Source organism: Punctularia strigosozonata, assembly GCF_000264995.1.
Source record: "Punctularia strigosozonata HHB-11173 SS5 unplaced genomic scaffold PUNSTscaffold_17, whole genome shotgun sequence".
In the NCBI taxonomy this organism is placed as follows: Eukaryota; Fungi; Basidiomycota; class Agaricomycetes; order Corticiales; family Punctulariaceae; genus Punctularia; species Punctularia strigosozonata.
The window spans coordinates 21,516-33,007 of NW_006767449.1; the positions used below are offsets into that span (position 1 = coordinate 21,516).

At 53.4% G+C, this 11,492-nt stretch overlaps 3 protein-coding genes across 3 annotated transcripts; 1 reads left to right on the forward strand and 2 right to left on the reverse strand.

The window, feature by feature from the left end:
- Positions 1-984: 984 nt before the first annotated feature.
- Positions 985-4,251, reverse strand: PUNSTDRAFT_76368 (uncharacterized protein; the record flags this gene model as incomplete). The annotated part of the gene is made up of 9 exons (XM_007388139.1): positions 985-2,026; positions 2,077-2,203; positions 2,259-2,435; positions 2,496-2,887; positions 2,944-3,104; positions 3,159-3,315; positions 3,379-3,572; positions 3,628-3,993; positions 4,042-4,251. 9 exons carry the CDS (start codon positions 4,249-4,251, stop codon positions 985-987), a joined length of 2,826 nt encoding a protein of 941 aa, XP_007388201.1.
- A 1,476-nt stretch (positions 4,252-5,727) lies between these two features.
- Positions 5,728-6,901, reverse strand: PUNSTDRAFT_138448 (uncharacterized protein; the record flags this gene model as incomplete). Its single annotated transcript, XM_007388140.1, has 4 exons — positions 5,728-5,848; positions 5,899-6,616; positions 6,664-6,811; positions 6,866-6,901. The coding sequence occupies 4 exons, from the start codon at positions 6,899-6,901 to the stop codon at positions 5,728-5,730; spliced, it is 1,023 nt and encodes a 340-aa protein (XP_007388202.1).
- Positions 6,902-7,340: 439 nt separating this feature from the next.
- PUNSTDRAFT_138449 (uncharacterized protein) lies at positions 7,341-9,969 on the forward strand (the record flags this gene model as incomplete). The annotated part of the gene is made up of 6 exons (XM_007388141.1): positions 7,341-7,577; positions 7,636-8,033; positions 8,087-8,215; positions 8,268-8,371; positions 8,425-9,476; positions 9,523-9,969. The coding sequence occupies 6 exons, from the start codon at positions 7,341-7,343 to the stop codon at positions 9,967-9,969; spliced, it is 2,367 nt and encodes a 788-aa protein (XP_007388203.1).
- Positions 9,970-11,492: the final 1,523 nt, after the last annotated feature.

Consider the following 11,492-nt stretch of genomic DNA (forward strand, 5'->3'; position numbering starts at 1 on the left):
ACGGTGGTGGGCTCTCGTATACCAGCGCACCACGACAATGATGGGCACCCGAAGGGGAGCATGAACCTACGACGGCGGGCACTACATCAGTCCACGACGGTGGTGGGCTCTCGTATACCAGCGCACCACGACAATAGTGGGCACCCAAGGGGAGCATGAACCTACGACGGTGGGCACTACATCAGTTGACAATGGTGGTGGGCTCTCATATACCAGCGCACCACGACAATAGTGGGCACCCAAGGGGAGCATGAACCTACGACGGCGGGCACTACATCAGTTGACAACGGTGGTGGGCACTGACATACCAGCGCACCACGACAATGGTGGGCAGGCAAGGTGAGCATGAGGCTACGACGGCGGGCACTACAGCAGTGGACGACGGTGGTGGGCTCTCGTATACCAGCGCACCACGACAATGATGGGCAGGCAAGGTGAGCATGAAGCTATGACAACGGGTGCCACAGCAGACAACAACAACAATGTGCAAGATCCATCAACCTGCCCACCTCTTGTTACCGGGTTGAAGTTCTGGTCAATGGTTCCCATGCAAGGATGCATCAAGCTGCCCACTTGAACAGTTTTCACATTCAGTGCTGGTCACTGTGAAATTGTAGTGGTATTATTCAGTTTATAGCTGTGTAAGGGTATCCACAAGCATTCATGACACTTGTGGATAGCAAATTAAACATCTCACCTACCTACTGCACATTACAATACTTGCATTACTGCACCCAGCTGTTTGTGATCCACAAAACCGAATGATTGTATTCTATGCATCTAGTTATCTATGGTCATATAGTCTATGTCGATGTTGTTCGCGTCTCTCTCGAAATCAGAGTCGGAGTCGGAGTCGGAATTGCCGATTACGTCATCAACCTCCTCCTCCAAGCTGTCTGCGGAAAGCCCGACTTCGATGGCGTTGGAAGCAGAGTTGTCGTGGGGAGTACGGGGATTCTTCGCAGAGTGATTCGAGGTCCATGTCTACATAGAATGAATGAATAAGAGGAGAGAAATTGACGCGAGACATACCGGGAGGGTCGGCCACTTGTTAATCCAGTCACCACCAAGGTTCGCTCCGGTCAAAACCGGCTTCCATTGTGTCGCGCATGCAGCAATCATCCCCCGCTGAATCGCTGCTTGGTGCCGGGCGTAGGCGCTCAGTCCCCTCATTAGACGTGAGTCTTCAACAGTGCGGCGACCAATCTGACTTTCCCACCACAGAGCCTTCCAGTTGAATGTCACGAGAACACGACGCATTTCCTCCTCCAGCAAGACGACTTCTTCTTCACATCGTTTGAAACGTGCGTACTGCCGTGCCCATTCTCTTCTTTCGTGTTCATCTGCTGCCTCCTCTTCGTTCAGTTCACGGCCAGCGATGCCGTGCTTGGGCCGAACGCGCCAGATCCAGGATTCGACGTAGTGCCGATGCGAAACACCGGAGTCCGGCTCAATTCCAGGGCCGGTGATGTCGCTGTCAAGGAGCGGGCGAAGTCGGCGGCTCCAGTCGCCGTTCGGATGTAGCTTCTTGAGGGCGTGATACGAAATGCGATATCCTTCGACGGCTCTGTCGATTTTTCTCTGGAGCGAGGAGAGGACACTGCGGTTGCGTGTGTTATACACGCCGCTGCGGGGGCCCTGATTGACCTTGTAACGGCGCAGAAGTGCCACCCATGCCCGGCGATGTCGACGAAGGCAAAGCAAGTAGTCGTCGGCCTTCGCCTCACGTAACGCCGCCTCTTGGGCTACGACATGCCGCAGACAGCCGTTAACTCGCTCTTCTTCGGAGAGCGTCGAAGGCAGAACAATAGGCATGCGTTCCGGCTCAAGGACCTTGTCTTCGAGCTCGGCGGCGTGTAACACTTTCTCCCTTTGCTCTATGGCGGCGGGCATGTAGACGTCTTGCACGGAGTATGCTTGCTGCAGGGAACGGCGAAGGGCCATACGGCGCTCCTGTAACGCGGCTTGGACATCACCAGTTGTACGCGACTTCGTAGCTGCTTTCATATCGGCGAGAAGATGACGCCTAGAAAGAATGAGTTTCGATATATGAATCAAATGAATGGAGCAACATACTGTTTCTCCTCTAGAACAAGGAGGTTGCGTATCAGTGTGGCCCCGGTAGTTTCATGAAGAGCGCCATCGCGTGCCGTACGACTTTCTTCTTGTGCAAGCTTCAAGCGGACCTCGGAGAATGTAAGAGCTACAGGGATATTTAAGCTTGTAGAATAGAACTGCGGTATAACGCAATTACTCACTGTCATCGCCGTCCTCGAACGGATTCTCCTTCGAATGATCCTTCTCCCATGCGTTTACGACCGCCTCCCATTCCGCAATCTTCTCCGGTGACTGACATTCGGCCTTCTCGTCTAAGATGCGGCGGTGGAGGTCTCTTTCGGCCAAGGTCTTCTTCAAAGCGACACGAAAACTAGAACCTACAGTACATCCGTAGTTAGAGCAGGGTATCACGGAGTACTGGAGTCGGAGACACCTACCCATGGCGACAATCTTGCGAAAGTTCCAGAAATGCCAATGGTCGTCCAGTGTTGCATGTCGTGCACCGGGTCCCATTTCTCGCGTGCTAGTAGCAACGGCGCCGATATGCGCCCACTCCTGCTCAATCGTCTCGCCGTGTGTACGCCCGACCCAGCGATTGAAGCTGAAGCTGAAGGTGCAACGGCATTTCGGCCCGTGCGCAATGATGTGAAGGCTCGGAATGAAAAACCGAATCGTCGCATTTACGACATTGCCAAAAGTCGACGAGAACGGTTTGACGCGATCCTTGAGGTGAAGCGACCATTTGCACGCAATGTCGTATGACAAAACGACGAGCGTCATGCCGATAGCGAGCAGAGAAGACCAGAAAACCCAGTCCGTGCTAACATATCTGGAACAGGATTCTTCAATCAAATTTGCAGCAAGGTCGGGTGATCGCTATCGTACCTTTCACCTTTCTTCAGATCCGCAACACCATTTGGAAGGATGAGTGCGTGGCGCCCGCATTTGGCGGCAACGACCCCCGAGACGGCATATTTGTCGCCACTGTTCTTCGTGTTAAGTTGCGTGATTGCGTTGAAGTTCGTGTCGCAGGAAGAACTAGGCTCCTTGAACGACAGCACCATCAGGATATTGATCATCGCATAGTCATGTAGCCGTACCTCAGGCTCGTCTGCAGTCTCCCGCAGGTGATCTTGATACTCGTCTTCGTTTACGAAGTATGCCAGACCTGAGCAGAGCTCTGGGTCGTCGATTTCGCGGTCCTTCAACTTAAGCCGAAAACATGCGTCTAGCGCGATGAACGAACTGTACTTCCATCTGGTAGCAAGATGTCAGTCACGGATCGCCATAGTGTCGCGTTACTGGTAGTATAGATCCCACCTTTGCTCTTCAGGCATTGAATCCCAATTTTCAGGGAGATTGACCTCCGGAATTGGGCAAGCAGGACACCTGAGCGCGAGCCCGCCCTTCGGCGTCGCCTCTGCGCCTTGCGGATCATGTGCGCGGCCTGCTCTCTTGAACATCATTAACATTGCCCATTGCCGGGTCACCAGGCACGCTTCGTGATATCGATACTGCCCATATCTGATCAACATTGACTCAAAGTGCAGATAGAAGTATTTCGCTCACAATCGGAGGTATTAGGCCGGCACTATTGGTTCGTTGCACTACGCTTGTGTAGTAATCGTGGAGAGTAATCTTGCCTTGCAAAGTGAGCCGGTGGAACGTATCCAGAAAGCGGAAGGTGAACGCGGTGGACGGGCGCCTCGTAGATGCAGGATACCAGCCGACTTCCAACAACTGTTCCTGATGCGAGCGATGACTGCATCCACAAAAGCGGACATCGACGTGATGATATCCATCAGAGTCAAATACCACAAAATCTTTGGAGGGACGTTCAGATTGCACGCAGCTATCGCCTTCGTTGTGCCCCAGTTGAACTGCCAGGCCGAGGGACCGAAGGGATGTATTGCTGAAGTGACCGTCCTTCCAAGCCTTTAGTTCGTCAGTAGTGCGTAGGTCATAGTGTAACGGATCACCAACCTGGACATGATGCAGCGGCAGACGTTCATGAGTACGTACCATGCAAGCGGCACATAAGAGCCGCTCGCGAAAGCAGTCCGTGCATTTATAGGTTCCAGCGTTCTGCTTGGCGTGGCACAACACACATGCAACCGGTACATCTGTTGGAAGTGCGTCCTGGCATATGAGAGCGTCCAGGTATTTTGCCCGTAACGGGAGCCATAGACGCATCCGATGCTACGTGGCGGGCAATAGAATCAGAAAGCAAGGAACAAACAGAATGAGCAGGTTTACAAACCCCGATAGTCTTCTGCTTACGATTTGCCTTGCTGGCAATCTGACTCGGACTCGTCGTCGTAGGCTCCTCGAGAGGACGGCTCACAGTGTCGTCCATGTCGATATCAATACCATGGTTGGCATCACTGGGTGATGGCGAGCGCTCGGGCTTCGTGATTCGCTCGGCGCCTCCAATTCGTCCGCCGGCGTGGACTTTCAAGGTTATTGACCGGTGAACGCGAGCTGACGAACGTGCTCCAGCCTCTTTGAAACTCGGGAGAACCGTCCGAGTGCGTTTCTTTCGAGGGGCGGAGGAAGAAGCGGAGGTGCCTGATTTGACCATCGAGACAAGTGCTAGTCCAGTCTTGCATTCGGGACGTGATGACCACCGTGACCGGGTCGTAGTGGACGTCGGAGTGAGTGACTTGTACGCGAGTTCCGCGTACACACTGTAACACGTGAACACTATGTAGCGCTGCTTGATATTGTATACCTTGCTCACTAGACCTTCGCCTTACAGATGTTATCAAGAGATGTCAGTGTAAGAGAGTACATAGTTAGGATGTGCCAATATACTTTAATATGCTTAATTAACTCTGGGTCGACATTGCTTATCCTGCGGATGAGACTTCGTGAGCAATCGCATCATGTATGACTTGAAGATGTACGCGATCTCGTTTAATGACAAGGTGTGCCGCATAGTTTGGCGGCGATGTTCACGTCCCAGGATAGCTTAGGATAGTTATTTTAGGAGACATTGTGGTATAAGGGGGCAAATCTGAGTCTTCGACAGAGAAACCGTTGCACTCAGTTCACTTGCTCATCCTCGGCTGCCACAATCGTGGTACCGGTCATCGACATCCCGGTACGACCGTAGCTTCACGGACTTACTATTGATATGCAATTTTATATTGGCTGCTAAGTTGAGTAGTGCGGTGGTTGCGACACGATGGACGCAATGTGCACCGTGATGTACATGTACATGCATCCGGTACCGATGCTATCTTTGAAGCATGCATCACGCTACTCTACACATGCGATTACCGTCATCGACTCGCTCCTGTTAAGCTCTCGCGTAAATGCGAGCTGTATGCCATTCTTGATATACTGTGCTCTGTCTAGTTACATTTCATATATATGTAGCACCAACTCGTGAGCATACCCCGAGAAACAAGTCTGCCTTCGAGCTGACTCGGAGCCCTCCGGTGTCTTGCAATCGTTTAGTTGCACAAACGGCGATAATTGCTCCTGATATAGGCTCTCATCAAGCTTGCATATGCGAGCTGTTCATGCACCACACTTAGCACGCTCGTGGCTTCCTCGTAGAGCTTCCGATGTGCAATCACACGAACGCTGGATTATTCTGAAGCGACATTCCATTTCCAACACTCTGCAAGAAACTACACTAAGGAATGACGTCTGAATATTCTCCTACACAATCCTAACGTTCCTTAGCCTGAGAGAGTCACGGAAAGCTTTGAATGCAGTGTCGTAAGTAGCGAATGACTCCATAATCGCCCCGGAGCAATGGGACGCGGTGCGGGCTGTAGCCCTACAGCACAGAATGAGTGCATTCCCGATTTAACGCAACATCGAACTTACCAGAGGGTGAAGATGCCGACCTCAGTACCCACGACGACAACGTAGAACTTCTTGGCATTTCTGCATTGCTCGCGGGTTGGAAGATGATATACGACTCCTTCTGGATTGTCTGCAAGGGTCAAGCCATCGACAGATGTAATGATGTCGCTACTATCCGCAATGACGTAGCTCTCGGAAGACGACACCTGCGAGACTCGAGCGGTCGAAGCAGGCGACGATGTTGGCGTCGGTGCAAAGGTGACGTGACGTTCGGTTGCGGAGGTCGAGATGTTCGGCATTCGTGGTGTTCGTACATTCGAGGCGAGAGAAGATGAAACAGATTCGTTGCACTGGACTGGGTGATAAGTCGAGGTGCTCGATTCGGAGGGGTCACGGCAAGAAGTCGCATAACGCGATCGAGTAACACCACCGACTGGGCCGCGATCTCGGTCGGGAACACCAACTGATCGGCTAGTAAGCGGGGTCGTAGGCGCACTCGCCGGCAGCCGGGAGGTACGGCTCGTGTTCACCGTGGATGACGACAAGACCGGAGGCACGGGTGATGGTGATTGCGGGGGGAAGTAGAGAGGGGCGCGCTGCTTGATTGGGGACGCCGGGGACGCCGAAAAATCTTCATTGAGTGACGCATGAAGACTCGCCAATTCTTGGTAATCAGGGTCGTCTTCGGTGATATTGATGCCGCGGAGTGGTTCAACCGGAGTGTGCGCAGGTTGGTCCACTGCGCCAAACGTAAGCTATGAGAAACAAAAGGTTGGGAACGCCTACCATGATGCAGTTCGGCATGCAGAGCAACGATAGGACCCAACAAAGCGTCGATGAGCCCAGAACGTGTCGGCGTAGATGTCTGGGTGACAAGTTCACGGATCGCGTCGGCAAAAATTGCCAAGATCTCCATCTGAGTGGGGACCCTTGGCTACCAAAAATAGGAAAGTCAGAGCGTTCATAGAAAAATTCTGCGGCAACGTACCGGTCCAGTCCCAGTTCCTGAACCAGTGCTAGGCATTTTTGACAACCCAGGACACGAAGAGACAGCGCCGGCGGTGAGTTGAGGAGCAGGAGTGCAGAAGGTGATAGAAAGAAGTCAAGAGGAATGGAACGTTCAAGAAAAAAACAGGGGAGTTCGTACGGTTCATGATGTCAAACACGCCGCGTCCTCGTTGGCAACGATCTCGGGCGTACGCGGAGAGAGAAAATTTGTTCTTCCTCACACGATCAACAATCCTTTCTCGCCGGCAGACAAGTCCGACAGAAGGCCTTCGGACGACGGCGGAATAACCATAGCAAAAAGGCCGCCACGACGGCCATAACGGCGACCGAGGCTCTTCGGGATGCTCGAACATTCGCTCCGCAATAGTTAAACAAATGCGCACCAAGCTTGTCGTAGTCGCTTGCCCTGGAATTGCTGCTGACGATCCGAACTTGAAGTCACTGTCTTCCTCGCCATGCCTCAAGTTCACTGGGACAACGATGAGTTAGCCTTCGTCAAGGAGCAGCTAAAGGCTTATCTTTCTTGCAAAGGCGATAGAAACGCTGTCACTGAGTTCTGGTTGCATTGCATGGCAGACTACTTCATGCGATGGCCTGTCGTGCCCAGCAAGACCAAGATAGAGGAAGCAGGAAGCCTGAAGGAGGCGTATCAGCATCCTGAGTATTTGACACGCAAGCGAAGCGCTGAGAATGTAGGTCATACTTACTTCATATCATGTTGTATGAGCATTGATGCGCATTGGCGTACAGAAAGTACGCAATTGGATCAACAACCGTGGTCGCGCAACCTCCGGGGCCCCCAGGAATGGGTGTTCTCGTGTACTTGATCTTACCGGGTCGAAGAGGCGACCCCCTCAGCTATGGCAGGCTCTTGCTCGCTTGAAGAGGGAGGAATGGAGAGACGAGATCGCGGCCGGCTGGAGGAAGTACAAGGAAGAGCACGCGGACGAGGCGCTCGATCAGAGAGACTATTTGAAGTTTCTCCACCGCTTGATGACAGAACGGTTGAACGCTATCGACGAACAGACAATGCAGCTCGTGGAGGAATATAGAGATTCAGGTTACTTACGTGACGAGGATGCACCAGATTTTGAGCGCGAAAACAGCGACGTTGATCCAGAGACAGCGAAGGCTAGGAGTTACGAAGAGTAACTTAATTGTGTCTTGCTCACGGGGGCGACATCTCACGCGCGTTTTCCAGGGCTCTCAGCAACGTCCCTCATACCCTCAAGGTCGCTCTTCAACGCCTTCAAGAGCAGACAGGATGGTGCGCGCTCATAATTATGGGCGGCCCACGCCCGTCACGAGGTGGTTCACTCAATACCTATTCGTCAGTAATGTCCCCGCTACATGACGGACCAATTCGCTAATGCAGTCAACAGCATCAGCATCGGCCAAACCCTCAACGGCAACACGTTCCAAGCGGCGTACAAAGGCTACCCGGACTTCGAGGAGGCGTACGCAAAATTCTTAGAGAGAGTTTATAGTGAGTTCATGCTTGCTTTGACCCTCCGGCGTCGGGTTCACCGTTATCCGTAGCCCCAGAGGAATGTGCTGCTCGTGCCTTGAAGGAGCCCGATAATCAATCCACCGATAAGGACGTCATCATCATTGTCGACGACCAGGCACCTTCTACCAACACGGAGTCCTCAATTCGCAAACCCACACCTCGAACAAAGACCAAACATAGTCGGACGAACAAGCACAAAGGGCAGAAGAAATTACCGGATGATCCACTTGACTCCGCGTCCATATCTTGGGCGCACGTCCCCCGAAATCGCGATAGATCTGTCGATTCCTTCGAGGGAGCTCCTCCGCGTCTTCCTCCTTCCTCTCCCGTGACTTCCGCGTCGCCCTCCGCTCCTGAACCAGATGAACCGCGCAAATCCTCACGCTCCGGCGACACTCAGCACTCATCACCATCTGCGGACGGCGGCGCGTTATTGCGCTCATCGTCTTGTGCTACGAGTCCGCACGAAGATACGAGCATCTCCGTCCCAAGCACAGAGTCTCGCCAAACGCCTCCCGCGACATCCGCCAATGATACCACCACGAAGTCAGCCGACGATACCGCCGCGACGTCGGCCAACGATACCGCCGCGACGTCGGCCAACGATACCGCCGCGACGTCGGCCAACGATACCACCACGAAGTCAGCCGACGATACCGCCGCGACGTCGGCCAACGATACCGCCGCGACGTCGGCCAACGATACCTCCACGAAGTTGGCCGACGATACTGCCGCGGCCTCCGCTGATGATACTGCTGCAACATCCGCTGACGACACTGCTGCAACGTCCGCCGACGATGCTGCTGCGACTTCTCCGGCACCGACGACAGACATCGACATGGATACGCTCACAGGGGACGATGACAACCATGCGAAGTCTGTCAGCAATGGGGGAAGCCACAGCCCAAGCGCGGACAGCGCTACCTCGAAGACCATTGCCGATGCTGTCGCTGGGCCCTATCCAGAGTGGTTCACCAGCTCGATGTCCTGGATGGATAGTCTCGAGCACGGAGGTTTGGCATTCAAAAGGCTCTTGGCCGCCTACGCGGATTTCGAGATATCCCTGGGATTCGCGGAGACGGTGAGTACTTATCCAACATATTATATCTGTACTTATTACTATGCAGAAAGCCCTCACTACGTCGAAGAAACGGCCTGAAGCTGTGCGCCATTGGCTTGGCCGGGGGCGGAAGCTGACGAAGCCCCCTCCGACCGGCCCTGCCACGAGCCATCTCCAGAATTGGACAGCGTGGTGGTGCGACATCCAACCTTCGTGGCGCGAGGGCACGGAACTACCGCTGAGGAGGCCCACCATGAGTGGAACCATTCCTGAATGGTCCGCACAGAGAGGTGGACCGAACGGTCTCTACATGGTTGTGCTCTGCCTGGCATGGTGCTTGATCGCCGAAGGTTCCGTCCCCGGAGGCTTCGACAGCGCATGTGATGATGTCGCGTGGATGCTCCGCTTGGACTATGCACCTGCGGCGTCTGAGTGCACGCCTACACGTCTTGAGTCCCCTAAGAAGAGAAAAGACGAGGGAAATTCGAAGGCGGAAGGAAGGATGCGAAAGTAAGTTCGGCTTTGAAAACTATGGATGGTGTGTGGTTAACTTGCCCTATCCAGGCGTGCGCGGAAGAACTAGGCTCGTCAAGCCTTCTCTCAATGCCATTGACCATGCAAACTCAATATCGTGTCCTTATACAGTCCTTATAATATGCCTTCTATTATCATACACGCCTTGGATGTTCTTACGAATTGACCAGTAGCCTACATAATCTTTAGATCATTCATTTTGTTGCATACACAACTTATTGTCTCTTAGCCGTAACCTCGAAATGCTAGTCACGTGCCTTGATCCTTACATGGTGGTGCCGCTTCAGCCACAAGCATGGGAATCAAACCTCGTGATCTGTTCATTGTCATGAATGCTTACTCATGACACTGACAAATGCGGCATTTGACAACTCAGATGCCGATGTACTAGTATGACTAAGCGACTGCAACTCAGGTTGCGACTTGGACATGACTTGTTATGACTCTATGGAACATTGTAGAATAGTATAGACCGCTGTAGGGACTACTGGAAAGTTCTAGTACAAGTACTTGTGCAGTAGTATATAAGACGCTAGCTGAAGTCGACGGACTTCAGCTCGTCCATCTATTATATATGCCCTTAGCATTACAGTGATTGACAACTCGGCTCGATCTCTAAGACTAGTTGTTGTTGTCTGCTGTGGCACCCGTTGTCATAGCTTCATGCTCCCCTTGGGTGCCCATCATTGTCGTGGTGCGCTGGTATACGAGAGCCCACCACCATCGTGGACTGATGTAGTGCCCGCCGTCGTAGGTTCATGCTGCCCTTGGGTGCCCATCATTGTCGTGGTGTGCTGGTATGTCAGTGCCCACCACCGTCGTGGACTGATGTAGTGCCCGTCGTCGTAGGTTCATGCTGCCCTTGGGTGCCCATCATTGTCGTGGTGTGCTGGTATACGAGAGCCCACCACCGTCGTGGACTGATGTAGTGCCCGCCGTCGTAGGTTCATGCTCCCCTTGGGTGCCCATCATTGTCGTGGTGCGCTGGTATATGAGAGCCCACCACCGTTGTCAACTGATGTAGTGCCCGCCGTCGTAGGTTCATGCTCCCCTTGGGTGCCCATCATTGTCGTGGTGCGCTGGTATACGAGAGCCCACCACCGTCGTGGACTGATGTAGTGCCCGCCGTCGTAGCTTCATGCTGCCCTTGGGTGCCCATCATTGTCGTGGTGCGCTGGTATATGAGAGCCCACCACCGTCGTGGACTGATGTAGTGCCCGCTGTCGTAGGTTCATGCTCCCCTTGGGTGCCCATCATTGTCGTGGTGCGCTGGTATACGAGAGCCCACCACCGTCGTGGACTGATGTAGTGCCCGCCGTCGTAGGTTCATGCTCCCCTTGGGGTGCCCATCATTGTCGTGGTGCGCTGGTATATGAGAGCCCACCACCGTTGTCAACTGATGTAGTGCCCGCCGTCGTAGGTTTCATGCTCCCTTGGGTGCCCACTATTGTCGTGGTGCGCTGGGAATATGAGAGCCCACCACCGTCGTCAACTGATGTAGTG